General features: G+C 45.2%; 1 protein-coding gene across 8 annotated transcripts in view; it reads right to left on the bottom strand.

Moving 5' to 3' along the window:
* Nucleotides 1-2,268: 2,268 nt before the first annotated feature.
* The window catches only part of LOC147252552 (mitogen-activated protein kinase kinase kinase kinase 4-like), a 105,345-nt gene continuing 86,084 nt past the window's right edge, over nucleotides 2,269-21,529 (bottom strand). For 3 of the 8 annotated variants that reach the window (XM_086220886.1, XM_086220889.1, XM_086220888.1), the window contains 14 exons: nucleotides 20,576-20,736; nucleotides 20,278-20,375; nucleotides 19,454-19,632; nucleotides 19,194-19,311; nucleotides 17,382-17,837; nucleotides 16,195-16,309; nucleotides 13,820-13,987; nucleotides 13,200-13,343; nucleotides 10,345-10,479; nucleotides 7,839-7,939; nucleotides 7,400-7,549; nucleotides 7,084-7,243; nucleotides 6,441-6,580; nucleotides 2,269-5,501 (listed from right to left, as the gene is read on the bottom strand). In XM_086220886.1, coding sequence (XP_086077012.1) covers nucleotides 5,418-5,501; nucleotides 6,441-6,580; nucleotides 7,084-7,243; nucleotides 7,400-7,549; nucleotides 7,839-7,939; nucleotides 10,345-10,479; nucleotides 13,200-13,343; nucleotides 13,820-13,987; nucleotides 16,195-16,309; nucleotides 17,382-17,837; nucleotides 19,194-19,311; nucleotides 19,454-19,632; nucleotides 20,278-20,375; nucleotides 20,576-20,736 — 2,209 coding nt within the window. In that variant the 3' untranslated portion in view covers nucleotides 2,269-5,417. The remainder of the gene's footprint in view (nucleotides 5,502-6,440; nucleotides 6,581-7,083; nucleotides 7,244-7,399; nucleotides 7,550-7,838; nucleotides 7,940-10,344; nucleotides 10,480-13,199; nucleotides 13,344-13,819; nucleotides 13,988-16,194; nucleotides 16,310-17,381; nucleotides 17,838-19,193; nucleotides 19,312-19,453; nucleotides 19,633-20,277; nucleotides 20,376-20,575; nucleotides 20,737-21,529) is intronic. The other 5 variants (XM_086220887.1, XM_086220890.1, XM_086220891.1 and 2 more) reach the window with 3 other exon arrangements.

Here is a 21,529-nt window from a genome sequence, read left to right as displayed (position 1 = left end):
CTTAGCATTTTATTTAAGGTTTTTGACCCCCCCCCCCCCCCCCCCCACACACACACACACACACACACACACACACACTACCACCACCGTGAGATGGAAATTTCTCAGGTTTCTCAATGTAACCCTGTGTTCTGTACAGCTCACCCCTCATGCTGGCTGAAAACACATCCACAGTAAAAACACACTTCATTCCTACACATATTGGGAGTTGTGACCACACAGGGAGATTTCCTTCATGTCCATTCTTTAAAAAAATAATAATCCTCTGACATCATCATCAACCTCTCATTGCATCATCAACCAAACCTACCCTTGTCACAAGGAACCAGGCAGTACTGTGTATATAGATATACACACACACACACATATATATATGCATATGTGTGTGTGTGCCATCCATCCATCCATTTTCTCCCTCTCCTCCTGTTCAGGGTGGTGGGGGTGGAGCCTATCCCAGCAGCCTTCCCCCTGGACAGGTCACCAGTCCATGGCAGGGCCAACACATAGAGACAGACAACCATTGGCTCGCCCAGCCACGCCTACGGTCAATTTAGAGTCTGGATTAACCTGGTCCCTCTTGATGTTTTTGGACTGTGGGAGGAAGCTGGAGTACCAGAGAGAACCCAGCAGGAACAGGGAGAACATGCAGACTCACACAGAAAGACCCCGTGCTGCAGCCGGGGCTCCACCCACAACCTTCTTGATGGGGCCACAGGGAGGACCACTGCTCCACCGGGCCGCCTCAAATTCAATTTATTTGGCCATATTTTGTGAAGTCTTTGGATCTTGATGATGAGCAAAAACAAGTATGATGAGGAGAACTGTCACGTAAACTGTCGGGTCAAGTGGACTTTATTGTCAGAGCATAGTGAACATGAAAGGTCGGGTCCAGGGTCTGGAATCAAAAAGTAGAACAGCTGGAGAATCTGTAGGATTTGTTGTGAGCCTCCAACATCTGGTTGTCTGAGCTGAGTCTGTGGTCCCACAGCTGGAAACAAGTCCAGGATGAATGAAGCATTGATAAAGGAATCAGAAGCATGGAGCCCATAAGCAGAGCTGGCGTCTGTATCTGTCCATCTATCCGTCTCTCTCTCCTTCTACATCATTACATACAGACACCCTAACTGTCCTAGAATCATTGCCTAAATCTTTTTTCGAGTTTTTATTTTTGCTTAAATCAACTCTTTTTTCGTCTCCACTTTTTCTGACTTAAGCGATTATTTTAAGAAGACGACGGTGGTTTTCTTCATGTTCATGCAGACAAAGATTTACGTTTTTGGTTTTTAATAATAGGCTCAAACCAGGATAAAGACCAGCAACTGAAGAGTGAATATGTGCCTCCTCCAGATCCCGTCGCCGTGGGTGATCTCCTGCTCCTATTTTAGCTTTGCATCAGCTGAGAAATTCCCATCAGACACCACACGCACCAGACCTGTCGCATTCCTGGAAACCATCATTCTTATGTTGATGGGGTCTTAATTCATTAACGGTTTGTTTTACATCTTTAAAAGCTATTTCCTGGTGACTCCAAGTGCATTTCTAGATAACCTCTAAGAAATTAGATGAAGGTGATCCAAGTGCACGCAGAGCGACCCCTGACCTCTGCGACTGCTTGAACATCAAACATTAACTTCTGTTGAGGACGACGCACAAACCTGACAGACAAACGAGGTAAACGAGGAGAGGAGAAGCCTTTTAAATATCGACGTGTTTGTGCTAAGAGATGAGCTGCTGTTGCTCACTCCCTGAACGCCATCAGTGGCCATTTCATGTCTAACACCCTACGACACCAACAAAGAACGAAGTGGACGGATGCTGGGAACAAGGAGTATAATTGTACATTTTTCTGATGATGTCCCTCAGACTAAAGAAGTCACTTTTGCTCATCCACAACTTTTTTTTTTTTCCATCTTGAGCTTTCGTGACTTACTGCGTTTTATGCATTTAAACATGAACCAAGTGAGTTGAGGCTGTGTCGCTGGTGAACGCTCGCTAATCTTACCTGAACTCGCTCATGTCGTCATGCCTCTGAAAAAAAGCTGTGAGGAGGCCTCAGACAGCAAAAAACCTCAGCACAGACACTGCAAATCCAAACTTACAACACACACACGCTTTGGTTTGTCAACTGGTCTCCGCTGAAGTGTTGAAAATGATGCCGCACAAGTGTCGCCGTTAGTCAACACGGTTACAACATGTCTCTTTTCTACATGTTTGCACATGTGTTTCGGGAACCGACAGAAGCAGACACGCAATTTTTTTTTTAAAATTACTTTTAAAGTTTATTCAAAGAAAAAAAAAAAACCCTTCAGTAAAATACATGACTTCCTGTCATACATAGAGAGGACATAAGTTAGAGTAGCATGGCAGAAACAGCAGAGGAAAAAAAACACATTGCCTCATGTCCAAGCCTGCAGGGAACGTCACCGCAATGTTTCCACGTTGAAGCAGCTCTATGTGAATACCTGAAATGAACAGTTGTCCTTTACTTTTGTTAAGTAGGCTATTTATGAATGGGAAATGGCAAAAAAAAATTGGAAATACCTATCATAAGCAGGCTCAAAAAGCAAAAACAAAGAATCAAAGAACAGAGATGCTTGAACAGAAATACTGTGATGCACATTAGTGGAACAAAACATCGCCTCTGTAAACATTTTCTCCATCTAAGGTGAGCAGAAGAATATTAAACCACCGCAGTCGCATATTTACGTGTACACCAACTTACAGAAACAAAAGAAACTATCATTAAGCTTCTCGACTAGCTCTAAAACTCAGGAATACACAATGCTTCAAGTGATAAAAAGGGGGTTCTAAGTAGTGGTTCTCATAGCAATAAGTTGACGTTGTTCGAATTCTGCCCTTTGGAACCCTCCAGTGCCAAAGGTCGTCCACACCAAGACCCACATCGCTGCGACACCGTTTGACGGGCTGAGACACTGACAGCGGATCAAACTTAAGAGGTGTTGGTAGCTTTGTGATGACTCTGCTTTAATCGACGCTGTTCTTCAGAGACCGTTTCTGTGGGTCTTTAAGCAGGTTCCTACTTCTTGATGTGAACGACCTTTCAGTCAGTGAGCGACTGCTTTTCCTCACTGGATGTACCTGCCGCCTGAAATCCCATCTTTTATTAAGATTACCAAGAACATTACATTTCTTTTAATGAAGTCAATACAGCATCGCATCAAGGCCTCGATGCATTCAGAGACACTCACACACACACACACACACACCAGATACAAGTGCACACACACTCAGACAACACAGCACCGGGGTCCAAACGGCTTGTCTGGAGGAGGGGGAGGGAAACGAGTCAAAACTCTTCTGCCCGTGTGTGTTTGATTGCTGTCGTCAGACGGAAAAAACACATTGCAGGATTCTGACCTGACAGACATGTTTGGACATGAAGTCAGAGCTAAGATCAGACTTTGCTTTGTCCCTTTCATCGGCGAGCAATGTGCCATCTGCCACAGTTGCTATGGAAACAGGAAAATCCAGCTTGGCAGATGCTCTCAAAAGAGATAGATGCTGCAGTTTGCTGCTCAGTCTTTCACATGTACAGACGACGCCACTGGAGCAGGTAGTAGGACGGGGAGCAGAATGAAAAGGTTCCTTCCCCCCAAAAAAGCGGGTATCGTCTTAACTTTCTTCCCGAACAGCCGAGTGAGGAAACAGGTGACACTGATGTTTGATTCATGAGTATCACATCCTCATGTGATGGGCAAGAACTAGCAGAACAAGAGAGAACGCTCCTCAGCTGCCCCGGACAATATCTACACCTGACGCAGAGGCTCCACGGCAGCTTTCAAACAGCGCAACTCCAAATTCAACATCTAGGATTGATCACTTGTAACAAGATAGAAAGCAAAAACATCATCTCATGCCTTGGACCACCACACAGTAATACGTCTTTCTACATTCTCGATACTTAGTGCATTGCATTCATACTAAAGAAAACATGGCAGATAGAAACGCCCTCTAGTAAACGGCTCTGCTGAAACCACTCTGCTGACCATGCGTTCAACCTCTGCAACTAAAGTCTGTGTCAAATTGTTGACATTGTCGCTCTCTTTCTCTCTCTCTTCCTCACTCACACACACACACACACACACACACACACACACACACACACACACACACACACACACACACACACAGAAATTGCTCCTGCCGCTTCATTATTGATTTATATGCTATTCTTCACTATTCACAGCAGTTCAAGTTTTTGGAGCAGAGAGATGTCCGCCCAACCCGGTGTGACTGGTGGGGGAATCATGACACTATCTGGAAGATTAAATGGACTTTTATTATACATAGACAGCTTCTACTTATTTACTGGTTTTCTTTTTTGGGACACATCCACATCACTTTCTTTGTAGACAAACACACCTCATACTTCTTTAGGTTCAGAGTAAAAGCAAGCAAACCGTGGACACGCAGGTGGATGTGCATAAATCTTACAAAACAAGGTAAAAGACGCATTTAACTCCACATAGTTACACTTATGTTCAAGGAATAATAGCAATAATTCAAAAATACTATTCTGAGATCCATCTTCTTCAATACTATTGCCCTCTTTTTGTACAGCATCTTTCCAAACGAAATTCTTCTCTCTCTCTCTCTCTCACACACACACACACACACACACACACACACACACACACACACACACACACACACACACACACCCCTTCTCGTTGAATCCCACCAACAGAACCTACAGTAAAACCTCTATTTAAGTCCCATCCTTGGCAGGTGGTCTCAACCTTGAACCAACCCATCAGCAGTAATTGGACCAACAGAAGTACATTTACACACACTACTGTAGTATTAATATAACAGACTCGGACCCCACCGGCTCTGTGAAACGCTCCTAAGGAAGGGCAGATGTGGGGGAGGGGGGTCTTTAGCCAGAGACAGACCTGCAGAAGGTAGAAGTACTAGGAGCAGTGGTAGCAGGACTAGTAAGAAGACCTCAGTCTCACTGAGCAAACCCCCGCAGCACAGACGTGATGCAGCGCAATCTGATGAGCACCAACAAAACTAAGAGGGGAACCAAGTGTGCTAACCCCCTTTTCTTGAATTCACATTAAACCTATTTCTTCCTCCATCATATATTAAGTTAATCATTGATTCTTTTTGTACACTTTAGGTATTTGGAGGGCCAACAGAGTGACCGGCCCGGCTGTCACTGCATCACCGACGGACCGGACCTGGCGCTCAGAGCTCCAAAGCGAGGGTGAAGTTATTGTCATCGTCCATTCCAAGGGTTCAGGTGGTGGTTGTACTCTTGGTTGTCAGAGTGCTGGCAGGACTCTGACAGAGGGTTCTGAGATCCAGTGTTAACAAGGGCAGGGTGGAGGGTGAGGAGGAGGAGGAGGAGGAGGAGGAGCAGGAGGAGGAAGAGGGCAGCTTGTGGATCTCTACCAGCTGAGCAGGTTGCTTCGGCCCAGAGTCATGAAGTAGACCTGGCTGGATCCTCCAGATCGAACAGAGGCGAAGAACACCTGCGGAGGAAACGGACAGAGGTTCTAGAGCTGGGAATGATCACACCGGGCTCCTCATGTCTGATGCGTTCCAGCTGTATTTGCATTATCAAGGCTCAACTTGATCCAGCACCCAGAGGCTGGCTGGGGATCGTCACATGCAACTATAAGACACATGGTGCTGCTGATCAAACACCAATATTCTGTTCCTGCTCCTCTGAAACGTTTGAAGAAACCCTCTGGGAAGGTGTTTGACTTGGTCTCACGTACCTGGCATGAACAGCTTGTTTAACAATACTGTAAACCCTCAGCCTGTAGTGTGTACAATTGGAAGCTTAGGCTATCAGCCAAGTGACAAACCACTTCCCGTTCATTTTAATTCATCGTTTCACCATTTCCTTACTTTGCGAGATATCAACAATCCCTCAAAATCTAAAATCGACAGCATCCTGACATCACGTACACACCAGATATATCATAAATAAGATCAAGAGTAATGAGAATTGGGCCACCACCAACTGACACGCGAGTGTGTTAGTGAAGCTAACTGAGCTACGCTACAGAAGGATCTCAGGTACGGAGCCCCTGGGTCCAGCCTGTGGTCCTGAGTAACTGCCACCTGGACGATGCATGGACCAAATTTCATGCATTATCACTCCATTCCATCTTCCTCAAAAATGGAAAAATGCTGAGGAAAAAAACAAAGAAAGCAAATCCTACTGACAGAAGAACATCCATGTACCTCTCAGTTCTGAGACATTTTTTTGTCGATGTAAGCATTTTAATGAAAGAACCTAGTTCATTTTGCAGGACAGGCGGAGTCACCCGTTCCCATGAAGTGGATGGTTTCACACTAAAATCTTCACCCGTTTTCCTCATCTGGCAACTGGAGGACTTCAGATTTGCATGCGTGCCAATCTAAGTGGATGTAGCAGGTGAACGGCTTCACCCACGTCTCACCTTGTCATTTCTTTCACAGAGGAACTTGAGTCTCTGGGCTCTCTTGTGCATGAAGACACCGTCCAGATGGCCCGTCTCCACGGAGCGGATCTCAATGGCCTTCTCCCCCCAACCCATGATCTGGTTGGAGCGGATGTAGGCTGCGAAGAGGCAGGGAGCTTTACTGATGTGCCAACTGCAGGGATTGATTTACAAGGGTTTGCTTTCAAGTGTGTGTGTGTGTGTGTGTGTGTGTGTGTGTGTGTGTGTGTGTGTGTGTGCGTGCGTGCGTGCGTGCGTGCATGCGTGTGAGTGAGTGAGCGTGTGGTCGTTTCCCTGAATGACTGACACAAGGGCCGACTGTAGGCAAAATACGATAGGTGTGCGTTCATTAATGAAGGGCTCATCAGTGATCCACACAAAGAATTTGATGGGAGCTGATATGCATGTTACAACAGAGTTTCTGCCTTGGCTAAAATGACAAATCTGAAATATACGTGGGGTTTATAAATGGTGTGTAAAAATTAACACACTACAAAAAGCTGCAGGCATGATGTCCATCTTAATTGTAACAATTAACAACAATTGGCCAAACCCAAAGTCGGAATGTGTACTTCTAAGATTCAAGTTGTGTGTTTGTGTAGCTTCTGTGCGTGTGACTCACCCACTGAGGTGGGCATCTCCCCCCACTGCAGCACCACGTCTTTGGTGATGCGCCCGTAGGTGTTGACGTAGACGCCTTCGTCCTCGTAGCACACCAGCAGCTCGATGCCGTCAGTGTTGGGCAGAATGATTATGGCGTGGGACTGGATACTGGTTTGAATCTGGAGGGATGCACAACACCGCCATCAGTCGGTCCTGACGACGACTCACACAAGGCTGAACGGTTGGTACTAAACATCCATGCCTGTAGGGCACTGACATATGATCCAATTTTAATTTTTGCCATAACAGCTACGATTCTGCAGGTCTGTTCTTACGTGTGTAGGCAGATAGATGTCGTAGACGGCCCCAGAGTCCACATCAACGGCATGGAAACCAGAGCATGAGCCGTAGATGACCTTTAACCTCTGACCTTCCTCTACAGTCAGGTCGACCAGCAGGGGCTTGTGCACGAGGTCACCAAAGGACTGAGGTGCAAAGACAAGACAAGCAAGAACGTGCATGATCTGATCTGTTTCATGTTCGTGTTGCTTCAGCCAGCAGAGATGAGTGTCAGCTGGCTGCATATCAACCAAAGCCGGGACCAACAATGTTGATCCAGCAGAGTTTAAAGCTAAAACAGTTTTCTAAGCCTGCTATCTTGATCATCTTTACTGTCTGGCATCAGCACACATTCACGATAACACACACAGGAATGTTCCACAGTGCACGCAGCAGCAGAGGATGACTCCACACCCGCACAGGTGGCCGACTTACCTTGAAAGCCATGAACTTGTGGTAGGGCTTGGGGGCCCAGGCGTAGACCTCCACCGAGTTCTTCAAGGCCAGAACCAAGAATTTGATCCTCTCATATTTGACTGAGGAGCAAAGTTCAGAGGGAAACGTTACACAGTTGCAGGGTGGAGAACCAAAATCAGCTGCATGCCAAATGTTCCACAGTACAGTTGCGGATCTCCCCTTCATCACTAGAGTTGATGTTCACTTGCTGTCTTCGCTGCTGCAACCCTCAGAGCAGCTGACAGAAATATGGTGAAAACATAGAATAACTGCTATACAATGATTTTGATCTGGACTGATTCATGTCGTGAGATGTTCCTCCATTTTCTGATGAAAAATTAAGCTGATTTGCCAAACTGCCATTTAAACCGAGCTCCTCCTTCTCCAGTCTTTACACTCTGAACGTTACCTTGGATTGTCAGGAAATATCTCTTTTTAACTGCGGCCACATCAACGACATGACCACCTGCCTAATAGTGGACCCCACTAGACCTCTGAAGGCGTGCTGTGGTATCTGACTCCAGCACGTTGGCAGCAGATCCTTTAAGGTCTGTAAGTTGTGAGGTGGAGCCTCCAGGATCAGACTTGTTTGTGCAGCACATCTCAAAGTTGCCCTCTTGGATCGAGGTCCGAGGAATTTGGAGGCCAAGTCAACACCTCAAACTCGTTTTCGTGCCCCTCAAACTGTCCTGAACCATTTTTGCAGAGTAACAGGATGCGTCATCCCTCTGGAAGAGACCACTGCCATCAGGGAATACTGTTCCACGAAGGGTCTACTTGGTCAGGAACAATGTCTGGGTGGGTGGTCCATGTCAAAGTCACATCAGCAACAGGCTGACCTCTGCACTCCACGCACATCAATGAGTGTTGGCCGTTCATGACCCAGTCGCTGGTTCACCAACAGTCCTTTGTTAGACCACATCTGATGGTACTAACTAGACCAGGACCACCCAACAGGACCTGCAGTCTAAGAGATGCCCTTAGCCAGGTGTGTAGCCATCACTGTTTAGCCTTGTGATCTTGCGCTCGCCCATTTTCCTGCCCTCCTTCCAACGCATCAACTTCAAGTGTGAAATCTCAACTTTCTGTTCACATGCTGACCCTGTTGATGAGGAGTATGAAATATGAAGCACAAGCACATTCAAGTCACCTAAAAATCGTACAGTACCTTTAAATCATGTAGGTTTGAAAAGGTCTTTCCATTTCTCCTCTTTGACATCATCAACATTACAAAACTTTCCAACATCATTCAGGGGAGGAGGTTACAATATAAACATGAATGTAAACTGCTCATCTGACAGCCTGTCTCAACTGAAGCAACTTTACCCCGAAGAACTTCTGCTGAGAAAATGTTTCGCTGGGTGACAGTCACTGATGAGAGCTGTTCACCAACACAGACTCGGTCCCGGGGGTTTTGAGAAGTCCTGTACTTTCCACAAGTGTTGGTTCAGCCTCGGCCAGCTGTGGTTCCACAGATGATTTGAGCCGAGAAATCAATGCAGAGCATCAATAAAACTCCTCGACAGGAAATGGATTACGCTGCTGAAAGCTGACAGTCCGCTGGAGAGGAGTTTCCAACAGGAAGTGTGGGGCTTCACTCAGCGGCAGAACCATCACCTGGGACATTTTGAGTTTTATTCATGCCAGCTCTGGCGTCCTTGTTCTGTCATTACTTAACCATGGGCTTTTCTCCCATCGGCTATCAGTGAGGTGCACCAAATGCAACTGACTGCCTAGTAAGCATCTTGTAAACTACAGTCTTTACTTTGATGGAAAACTTGGCCAGCTAAGCACATACCATTATCTTCTAAGGAAAAAGCCATTTTAATCAATATAACTGTCTGCTTCAGGCTGAAAAGGATACTCACATTAGGTTACAGTCACTGTAATGTCAGCGCAGCTCGTGTTCTAATCCTTACATTAAAAAGTCAAGCGACAACAATTTTAAGGAATACATCAGAACTTGTAGAAAGGTGCAGAATGAAAGTATAAATTTACCTGACAAAAAGATGGTGATGAAATAATATATATTTTTTAAAATTTAACAGGTCCACTGCAGTGGGGAGGCTGACGAACCCTGAAGGATCCCTGAGCAGATATAACCAGAGAAATGTCTGAGACACCTGCGGCTTCACTCGGCTGTCCGTCTCAAATACTGTCAGAAAGACAGCATTTCTAGGCTGGTCTAAGCCGACAGACCAAAAGAGGCTGAAAAGTCGCTCTGAGTGGGCCACTTCTCAGCTGGACAGCTAAGCTAATGTTTGCTAACAAACAACAGCAATCGCTCAAGTAACCAACTTTACCCTCTGACAGTTGATGTTGTTTTTGTTAGCCACACGTGGCCAGCAGTGTCAACCTGCAACCAGCAGACTTGATTAGTGCAGCAGGACTGCCAAGACACTGCCTCTACTCATCTGAAACCTGAATATGGACAGGACAGTTTCCTTGCATGGCCAAAACTCCGCTTTAGCCAGATGTTACCTACCAACTTTGTAGTGGACGCAGCCCTCCAGGTCACCTACGGTGGTCCAGCCCTGCTTCTTCTCCACCTCTGGGTCGTTGTGGAGGATCTTGTTCCTCAGCCAGGACAGGTAGTACACACGCAGCTTGTTCTTCTTACCTGTGATCGATCAAGAAACAGAAGGTGAGGGAGGGGTAGTGCTCATCACCCAAGATCCCCTTTTATGGTGTGTGTGTGTGTGTGTGTGTGTGTGTGTGTGTGTGTGTGTGTGTCAAATAACCCTGATTTATATCAATCAGTAACAGGGCACATGTCAAGGTTTTCTTGAAAAGTTGAGAACAAAGAAAAATGCCCCCCCCCCATCTCCATTTACGATCCCATCGGCAAGTTTGTCTATCAACCCTGCAAAGATTCTTCTCAACTGTGCAGGACCTCATGGACACAGGACAGAATTCAGCTGGATTCCCCTCTGTGATGGGAGGGCGGATCCTATTTTTCTCAATACTGTATGTCTGCACATTTTTGCAACAGTGGACGGTTCAGTCGTCTGTCTATGAATAACGGAACGCCAAAAAGATCTGCAAAAGAACACAGACATCTAGGAGGCAGGGGGTTTCCTCCATACTGTCACATTCTCTTGCCTCTTGGTTATAATCAGGTGCCCAAGAACCATAACTTCATGCCAACACTGGTCCTGCTGCTCCACAGCTACCTAACAACGCTGTCAGACATTGAGAATTTCTGCGCTAACAGTGTTTCCAAGTGATCTCTTTCCCCCCAACCGGTGAAAGCAGACACCTGTCCCCACTGATCCTGGATCTGCTCCACCTTCCTGCCTGGTAAAGGAAGGTTCTGGTGGCTGCTGTTGCAGGATGTGCTTGCTGATGGAGAATTGTTGGGTGGAGGTTCATTGAAGGAGGGAGGAGCTGGACCTGCTCTACTTGGACAGAGTCAGGAGGGAACTTTGGTTGGGGTTTGGCGCCGTACAAATAAACCTGACTTGACTAATCGGATCACTAGGGTTTACGTGTGTCACTGTTTGACATGAGTTTCCTGCCATTATTTACGGTCAACCTTTCACATACTATATTGATGCATCTTTCCATGACGTTCATCTTTCCATGTCAATGCAGCAATCGAGTTACATGGAAGGAAACCGACAAACGTTGTCTGACTTCCATCATGGCACTCCTAAGTATTTGTCAGTGTTACATATTGTACACGCGTGTGACGTGGTCTTACTCAGCTGTGATTTACTCAACATCCGTAATTTCTGTTGTGACACTGGTGACTCCACTATCTGTGTGTGTGTGTGTGTGTGTGTAAGATTGTGTGAGTGAGCGTAGGAAAAAGAGAGAGAGAGACAGAGAGAGAGAGAGAGAAATAGACTGAAAAGAGGAAGTTAGGCTGTGGATGTACTTTCAGTCTGAGTGTGTCTAAAAAAATATCAAGCAGGAAAAACAAACCGAATTGCCAATCTGCCAGTGTGTTGGTGTGTGTAGGGATGTCATGGAACACGTTAAAGACAAAAGTCGTAAAAAGTGATGTTTTCTACTGTGTTGGTGTTACTGACGCTTAATAAACGGGAAATTAGCGAGCCACAGAATGACAGTGGTGGGTGTAGCAAACGGTCTGCTGGTTGATTTGCTGAGATAAAAACACAACATTGTGATCATGAATACGGGAGAGTTTTCACTGGCGTGCTACAGCAGCGTTAGAGAGTGTGTTTGTGTGAAATAAAGCACGTGTGTGAAGGGGATTATCTTCATTTCTCAAGCACACAGAACTTCTTGTTTTAGTCTGGGCTAACACTGATCACCCCCGCCAAATACAAAACTGTACACTGCAGAGACGTGCTGCTGTTAAGGGAAAGCAACTTTTGCTTGTATCCTCCTTAAACTGAAGCAGTTGGCCAGTTGGCCCTGAAGCTAGCAGCGTGTCTGGCTTCTTCTCATTTCCCAGTTTGCATATCCCCACTTCCTTTCCTGGCCCCTCTCCTTGCTTCATTGTCCTGCCCACCTGAAATATGAGCAAGCCCAGATAGATAGATAGAAGACGTGGGCTCATGGGATTTTAACAAGATGAGGTACCCACGCTCCTTTCGGACAGACATCTATCAAATTGACATCCGGCAAAACTGTATTATCTGTCTGGTTTTTGTCACCACCTACCACTGTACATTGATGATCCCTGTCATGCCAAAAACCAAAGACAAGTGAAGCTCGTTGTGGTGCATTCTTGGTGAAGCTCGTTCACAGCATAGCTTTGTACTTTTTAACAATTTAAATGAGGCTTTAAAATCATAAAGGGGATGTTCATTCGTGGGATTATTGAGGGAAACGAAACGCGTAGATCTCAAATTGTTTGTTCACAACAGACCAGATTTTTGAAAACAATCCAAAATCCGATGAAACAATCCAACTGGCTTTTGGTCGAGGGAGCTCCTCACCGTGGCTCCAACTCCCCCGCTGACCAGCAGAACAGGTCGTTCCCTGGTTCTACACATGCATGGTGTCTTTACACATGTGGCTTAAGTTACTTTGTTGAGTGTTGCTGTTTTCTGATTATTGTCAGCATTCATGTGGAGTTTTGTTTTTTCTTTATCGGTAATGTCACTTCCTGAAGTCACCAATATAAGTTTCACCTGAGATTCATTAGCTGTTTTGTCACCCTGATGAAGGCAGTGGGCCGCGATGCGTTGGTGCGTTTTTTTAAACCGTACTATAACCGTTCTAACGTTCTGTACTGTGTTTCATGTTTACTTTAGCCCATGTTGCTGATCAGTTCTGCATCTCACCATCTAATTTGGTTCTCTAAATCTGATACAACTAAAATGTCTATGCATGCCCCTTCAACTGTGTGTGTGTGTGTGTGTGTACCTGATATAGTGACCAAGACATTGAGTCCCTCCAAGACGTCCATCTGCTGGAACCGCCGTCGGTTGATCAGAGGATAAACTTTCCCCTGGCCGCTTCGATCCAACAGCATCAGACCACTCTCTGTTCCCACCAGCAGGTTCACCCCTGCGCGTGCGCACACACACGCACACACACACACGCACACAAAATTAAAGAAGAACTCAACAACACCAAGTCCAGGAAGAAACAATGTGAGAGGGCATGTGAAGAAAGACTCACTGTCACTGCCTGGTGGTGAAGACTGTTATAACTATAAAAATACAAGCTCAGCTAAACTAAAAAACTAAAACCAGCTGAAGTGAGATCAGATAAGCCATCATTGTCTCACGTAGGAGACATGAACTCTTGTGCATTCAATTCAAACAGAGACAAACTTGAAGAGAGACAAACTTTTTAGACAGATACTGAATATTCTGCTATGAAACATAACCCTGCTACATTTTTCCCCCAAAGTATTTTTCTTAGATATAGAAATGAATAAATACAAATTTAAAAACATGATTAACATGTCAGCCCACTTGTCTCAGTCAGCGCTGTGAATGGGCTGGAATGACTCTTTGTAAAGTCAATGCTGTCCTCACCCCAGAGTGCAGCACACAAGATCTCAGAGTTGAATCTCTTCTTGTATTTGCGGATCTCTGGCGTGTCACTCTGTGGGCGAGTGTTAACTGGGTTGACGTTGACCACCGAGCCCTTCCGGGATGGGTCGGCTCTCAGTGCCTCTGCCAGCCGGGCATCGTTGCCGTAGCCTACAAAATCAAAGGGGAGGGCAGCAAACAGAACAAAATTTTAGAAACGCCTTAATAGAATGTGGTCCAGATCATCTCTCTGCCAAAGGGCAGAAGCGCTGCAGATCGCATGAGATTGTAGAGATGGAGCTGGCACAATAGAGACATCTGTTTCTTGGCATGACTTCAGATTAATTCATGGCAACTGTGTCAGAGAGAACATCACCGCTTCTTCCTGCCTGACAGCCATTTGGAATCCTGCATCCAAAAATCTATCCATCCATCCCTCCATCTTCCCCCTCTTCTCCTGTTGAGGGTGGTGGGGGTGGAGCCTATCCCAGTAGCCTTCCCCCTGGACAGGTCACCAGTCCATGGCAGGGCCAACACATAGAGACAGACAACCATTGGCTCTCCCAGCCACGCCTACGGTCAATTTAGAGTCTGGATTAACCTGGTCCCCATCCAAAAATCTAAAGTGATCAAATCAGTGATTAAGTGTGGACTGAACAATCCTGTTTACTGGCGTGGGTCAGTGGCCCAGCTCCTGCTGCTCACAGTGAGGGAATGACTCAGCATCGCAGAGGCCTTCAGGCTGGAAAGATCCGACCTTGATGACGGCCAAACCTCAGAGGGACGATGAGAACAGCAGCAATCTCTGCTTGCTAAGTGAAGTCAGTGAGTTCCGTGACCTCTGTGAGGTGCAAAGTCCTCACAGCCAAACTGCTATGGACGCTCTCTCTAATTGTTCACTGGTCACAGCAACTTCAGAGTGCAGCTTTATGGAACACCGCTGACTGGTCACTGACCATTTTAAATGTCCTAAACCTTAAAGAACTGCAACGATTACATTCCAACAAGCTGATAGATAAATCCAAACCATAGTGAGCAAAAGCAGAAACATATAACTTGGCATAATCATTGTTCGTGTCGTAAAACCTTTCTATTAACTTAAAAGTGAGTTCCACTGAGTTAGAGAGAGAATTATATTTTTGTAACTCCACGCGCTCCTCTTTGTCAAAATATGGAGCCTTAATTACCCACAATGCTCAAGAGGTCAGGAACATTAATAACAAAACATGTAGGGAGCTGCAATAATGAGCTCTAGATAGAAGGAAGAACAGCGAGGGCAGGATATATGAGGAGGGACTAACAGAAGGGGGGGCACTACTTCAGAGGGATGATTCATAAATATATCAGAAACACATTTTACACAATACCACAAAAAGGGAAACAGAAGTTCCCATTAAGCTATTTGTTAAAGTTATGAGACGGGATGAAAAATGCAGTTCAAATGGTGCTCCAAGCAAGCTGCAACATGAAGACCGTTGGACCACTGGTGGACCACTGGAGGACCACTGGAGGACCACTGGAGGACCACTGTATGAGCAGCTAAGCCAAACCCTGGAGCCGTGACAGAGTCCTTCATGTTAGCAATGTGTTTGGTAGCCGTGTCCCATCGTGGATGTTGTCATCTATATTGTGGATTCTCTTTGCTGACACATCCACATTATCCACCCTGTCTCAGCTGTACTTCTGGAGTTACCGGACTTCCAACAGATTCTTGGCCATTTTGATTATTTTCCATCATAATACTGAAGAATGCTGCTCGCCAAATAAAAGTCTTCAACACATTTTTTTCACAGCCAACGTGTTTAAACATGCAGTTTATAGTCGATGAGATGGACGTCGTTTTTAAAAAAAATTCAATTGCTATGTACATTATTGCCGCTGTAATATAACAGAGGAACGGTATCGTGAGTCCACTTACTTGGTTATCAAGCGATGCTATTATCATCACACATTCAGAAACTAAACTAAACTAAACTAGAATAAAGCACGTAAAAAACAAGTGTGGCACTCTTTTCAAAATAACATTCCGAGACAACAAAAATATCTTTTCAAAAAATCTTTCATTTCCACATCACTCGGGCAGTCCTGCTCAAAATAAAAACTAAATATTTAACCATTGTAGATCGACTCTGGCGCTTCATATCGGTTGCATCTTTTTTTTTTTTTTAACCGCAGAGTTACAAAACTTGCTAGTTCCTGAGGGGTAAATACAAAGTAGCTTCAGGAAGATGTGTAGTTTCTGAACTTAGAAATGTTGTAATTCTCCTAGTTGCTTATCTTCTGGTGAAAAGGTCACTGGGGGCCCAGAAGCAAAGTCACATGACAGTATGTACAACTTCTAACTTTCACTCTGACATCAGATTGGTGACCTGACTTACCGACATTGTTGAGGGCGCTGCCAGTGGATGGAGAGACTTGGAGGAGACGTGGGTCGATGAATGGAGTGAAGGAGGAGGAGGACTTGTGTTTCTGCATGTTATTACTAGACTGGCTCTACACGGAGAGAGAGAATAAGAATTACTATTGAGTGAAGAGGAGAGCTTACTTTTGATAGCTCAAACACGTGAACACGAGATGCTTCCTAATAAAAATGGATGTTTAAATAAGAAACAAGACAATGCAGTCAAACGAGCAGGCAAACTGAGGTGTGTGCTGCATGCATGTACTCTACAACGGGCATTCCATCACAAGAAAAAGTAAAACACAATGGTGGGGGATAAAAACATATGCTACGGACAAAAAGGAGAACAAAACCACAGTTTAAAGAAGTATTTTCATGGGAAACGTACTTGCCATTGTGCTTCAAACTGTCCTGTTCATTATGAGCTAGTGTCTGGGGAATGTGAGAATATGAGTTGTTTGCTGAAAATAGGCAGCCCCAAGGAATAAAATTAGATTTAGATGTTTGGGAAAGTGCTTGTAAAACCACGAAGGTCCCGGCGGACACTAGAACTAACAGGCTTCTTGTGGTCTTGAATACAAAATCACTGAGGAGCTTCTCTTTAACTTCCTCGAAACATTACGTCAGAAACCTGAGTTACGGCTCATCCAGTACAAGGATTAATTGAATGATCAACTGATAAGTTTACTGAATGAGTAAATTAACGATACTGAAATACATAGAGGAGCTGTTAAAAGCAGCCCTCCACCAACAACACTAACTCTGGAGCAAGTTTGAGTCAGTCAAGAGATGAAGACATGGTGATAGGAGGAGCCACTCAGAGGCAACAATGACTCGCAGCTGCCAGTGATGACCAGCAGAGGGCGTCCAACTCTATCCAGCACATGGACGTCATCATCATGGGCAGTCAAAAGTGTGGAAACAACAACAGCATGTGCAAACCTACTCTGTTGTTCATGATGATGAACTTGCCAGATGATGACTTTTAGGGGGGGGGGGGGGCAGCTGTGAACCTGCAGTTGTTGTGCAGCTGACATCTAAAACAAAAAAGCGTTCCCCAGTTCTGGTCGGCCACGATCACCTTAGCCTCTCTTTTCTCCTGCTGTTCAAGATTAAATGATGGCACCCTCATGTGGATGTCCATGTCAGGGCAGGGGGACATACCTCTGTGAGGATGCCGAGCTTGTCCAGGGGGCTCAGGGGGGACATGGAAGGGCTGACGAGGCTGGAGGAGGAGGGTGAGTTGGATGCAGAGGAGGAAGGGGAGGAATGATGGCTCTGCTGGATCAGGTCTGGGAGGTGGTGGATGCGGCCAACAAAGCCGTTCCTGTCTGAGTGCTGTGTGGGGTGATGGTGGTGGTGGTGATGATGATGGTGGGGGTTGGGGGTGTGGTGGATGAGACCCGGACTCGACACAGACCCGGGGCTCGAGTTGAAGCCTGCAAGTAGAATGGGGCTCTGGGGGGCGTGGCCAGGGCCCGGGCCTGGCCTCTTTTTGTTATCACCTGCACTCTGGAAATAGAAAGAGGGGTACACGACTGTGGGTCTAGATGTGTTCCTGATGAGTTCAGGGGACGGGAAGGTGTTGGCTACAGTGAAGGGCACGCTACAGTAGCTAGTCTACAGGCGGAAACAAAACTGTTGTTAGGAGGCAATGTCACACTCAGAAAGACTCATCCTGTGGTTGGAGCGCTGATCGCATGTCTACTACGAAGTTAGCGTCACTGTAGCTTCCCTCAGGCAAAAACTCACAGGATTTTTACACTAGATTTGCCTTCATTGCCAGAAATAACCTCTGGAGCACACAAATATTCAAGATAATCATCACAATTGTTATGATTTTGGAGCATAAATCACAACGAGTACAAAGCTATGAACAAACGACACAAAGGATGCACAACTTCAATGTCACCTCAACTCACTTGGTGCCTCTGCTGTCGGCATGACGTCATATCTACCCACTCATCAGAAAGCTCCCCTTTTAAAACACGAACACCTCCAAATTCACGAGTGTGGCCTCACGGATGTCTTTTATTTTGTATGTTCATGTTAATTTTGACTGTCAACACTGACTCTGAGTTGAGGGAACTTAATTCCAGGTTTTTAGGACTCATGTCCACGCGTCTCTTGTCATAGCCATCTTCTCATCCCACCAGGAAAAGGTTCCTAACAGTTACTCGGCTGGATACCTGTACTGTAATTAGTAGCTTGATAGCTTTCCTGCAAACAGCAGCGACCTCAACAAGCACAATATGTTTTGGTAGTGAGAGTTCCAGGATTTCCTTTGAATGTTTCATGTTGTACCGATCTCCCACTTTCTTATCAGAGGGAGCGGCCTGCTTGAAGGAGCCAGACCAGAACACCAATACACCCCAACACTTTACAACAAGGGTACAGTAATAAGGGTTGCTTAATGCTAAGATGTATACAAGAGTGCTGAAGAGACATTAATTAAGAATTATTAAGCATTTATTAAAGCTCTGTGTGACCCTTACTGGAAAGCGGGGAACATGTGTCCTGTGGGGAACTTAACCCTGCCCTTAGCTGTGAGATTACAAGAACTCCTCATTGGTTACTATATACAATATTGAACTCAGTCAGCTGATGTTTAAGGAAGAATTAGTGGTTATTAATGCACGATACAGTAGTTGAGGGGAGTTGCTTGCTGCTTAAGTATTGTTCAACATCTCATATATCGAATCCCTCAAGGTTTTCAAATGTAATTCGACTTGTCCTGTGAGAAGCGTGAAAATATCAAAACATTAATTGTCCTTTTATGAGATTTTCAATCAAACGGTACTGGATTTTCTGTGTGCATCTCTGCCTTCTAATTATTTCAAAACAGAAACAATCAAAACATGCAAAAAAGGGAAGTACACGGAGTATGAATGGACAAAATACACAAAGAACTGAAAGTATATGGAAAAGAGAACAACGGATGGGAGAGAAAAGCCGTTTGATGGTTTGCCTCGGTACCTGTCTGACGATGAGCGTGCTGTCTTTGCAGGGTGTGGATCCAGCGTCGCTCTCACCCTCGTCATGAACAATCATGGTTTTCATCGACTCGGTCTCCCCATTGCTCAGCCTGGAGGATCTGCAGAGTGGAGGGAGCGATATGAAGGGTAAAAACATTTGGGTTTGGACACAGTATGAAAATTCAATTAGCAGCCTAAACTATTCCCTGTTTATAAGTACAATTTGTAAAAATGATAATTGTCACAGTCTTGTGCACATACACTGCTCTGGAGTCCTCTGGGCCAGAGGTCGACTCCTCGCCGGCCTCCTGGTCCACCTCTTCATCATCATCTTCGTCAGTGGTGTCCGAGTCCTCACTGGAGGACGAATAATCTGTCACCTTATTATGGGGGCGAACGTCGTCCACTGCACGCAGCTCCTTGGCCAGAGCGGTCAAGTCCTAGTGGTCAAGAGGTGAAAGGTGAAACATCTCTCCACCTGGGTGGTTTTCATTAACAGTGAAGTTATCTGAAGTTTTTATCAATTATTGTCTTTTTGAAAAAAAAGCAAAGCAGGAAACACAGAACTGTCTGAGAGGAAGAGTGGTTATTATCATTCAGATATGCCAGCCAGAGGAAGACAGCATGAGAGCAGCCAAGCCAAAGGATGAGGCGAGGGCAGAGATGAGAGCCGTAGGAAGTAGAACTGATGCTCATCGAGCGCCTGAAGGTAAAGGTTAGTGGATTAATTCTATCAATGAGAAAGTGATTAGCGCTGGAAAGATGGAAAAATCATAAAGAGGTCAATTCTTTCTTGAAGAAAGAGAAGAGAAGAGATGAGTTTAGGGACCCGTTGAGAGAGAGCAAGTGATTAGTGGAGAAAACTCTTCATTCGAAGTTAGCAAACATCGCCAACACATCAGTCCAGAGGAAGGAGGGTATATCACATGACACATTCTAGAGGAAGCAGCTGATTATAAATCACGCACTAAAATACATGAGGAAAAAACAATCCAGCCAAAACACACACACACACACACACACACACACGTAGGTCTAGATCTAACCCAGCTAGCTCATTACTCCTTAGTTAGTCCAACTCTCACCGCTGGTCTGTTCGGCCTGACCAAGTCCCTCCTCTCCTCTGGTTTTTTTCCAGTATTCTCTGGCCGTTGGAGGGGTGAGCCCTCTGATTTGGAGGAGGCTGGGGGAAGTGGAGGAATGGGGGATGATGAATCAGTACTGTGGTTTTGATACATTAAAAAAAAAAAAAAGTCTCCAGGGGCGTGTTTGTAAAATAATTACTTGAGTACAACTGAATGTTATCTTGGTGATGGTGGTTTTTTTTGTCCAATTATTGTACGTTTGTAACTACAGTTTTGGTATGAGAGTGTGCGGACTCACAACGAGCTCTGAACCTCTCTCCAGAGCCACAGTTAGAACCAGCCTGGGAGCTGGAGTTACTGGAGCTGCTGGAGGAACTGGAGCCTCCACTGCCACTGTTACTGGTTGGTCTGGGAACCAGTTTTTCCACTCGCTCCCACAACAGCCGAGGCTCCGCAGCACTGCAGAGCCAATAGACACCGGAGTCAAGACAGTCAGTGACAGAAAAGCTTTAAAGATAACTTTTATGTAGTGAGGATGCAGAGCTGCCTTGTTCATTTTTTGCTTATGTAATTTGAACAGGAACTATGTCAAAAAATCAAATCATTCATTTCAATCAGCTCAGGGCAAGTAACCATAAAAGCTGCACAAAATGCATAAGCACAGACACTTGTCTTAAATTTGAGTTGTTTTATTCTCATGTTTATGTAGTTATCAGAAAAAAAGACAGCTGAAATTATAGTTGTTCATGTTCCAACTAAATTTTCCCTTTTTTTTTACATGAACCCCCCCCTTTTTTAAATTAATAAAAAAAAAAGAGCATGTATAGTCTTATTTTCAGTTCCTTTCATTTAAAAATAAGCCTAAAACCAGATGATTATAATGAACATTATTGTATCTAGAGACAAAAATGCTACATATCAGGGTCAGGGGGGAGAGAGGAGATGCAAACCTCATGAGAAGGTTTGTGGATTGGAACAGAAAACTGAGAAAATACAAACACACACACGTACTCAAAGAGGAATCACAAGGTTAGACAACTAGCACTCTTACATAAACCCTCCCACACAACTCCATGAACTCCGGCAGCACAGACAGTGAAGATGCTGCATGTGTTTGAATGTGGAAGTCGTTCTTTTTCCACTTCTTTTTAATTATAGCTGAAAACAGCAGGCAGGTTTCACTCTACCTCACGGTAATCACGAGTCTCCCGAAAGCTGCCAGGGAACTTCTTTTAGAAACTGACATTGTTTG

The sequence above is a fragment of the Aulostomus chinensis genome, chromosome 12 (genome assembly GCF_037954235.1).
Source record: "Aulostomus chinensis isolate RoL2024-O1b breed Wild chromosome 12, RoL_Achi_v1.0, whole genome shotgun sequence".
Classification (NCBI taxonomy): domain Eukaryota; kingdom Metazoa; phylum Chordata; class Actinopteri; order Syngnathiformes; family Aulostomidae; genus Aulostomus; species Aulostomus chinensis.
This window is presented reverse-complemented; position numbering and strand designations above follow the sequence as displayed.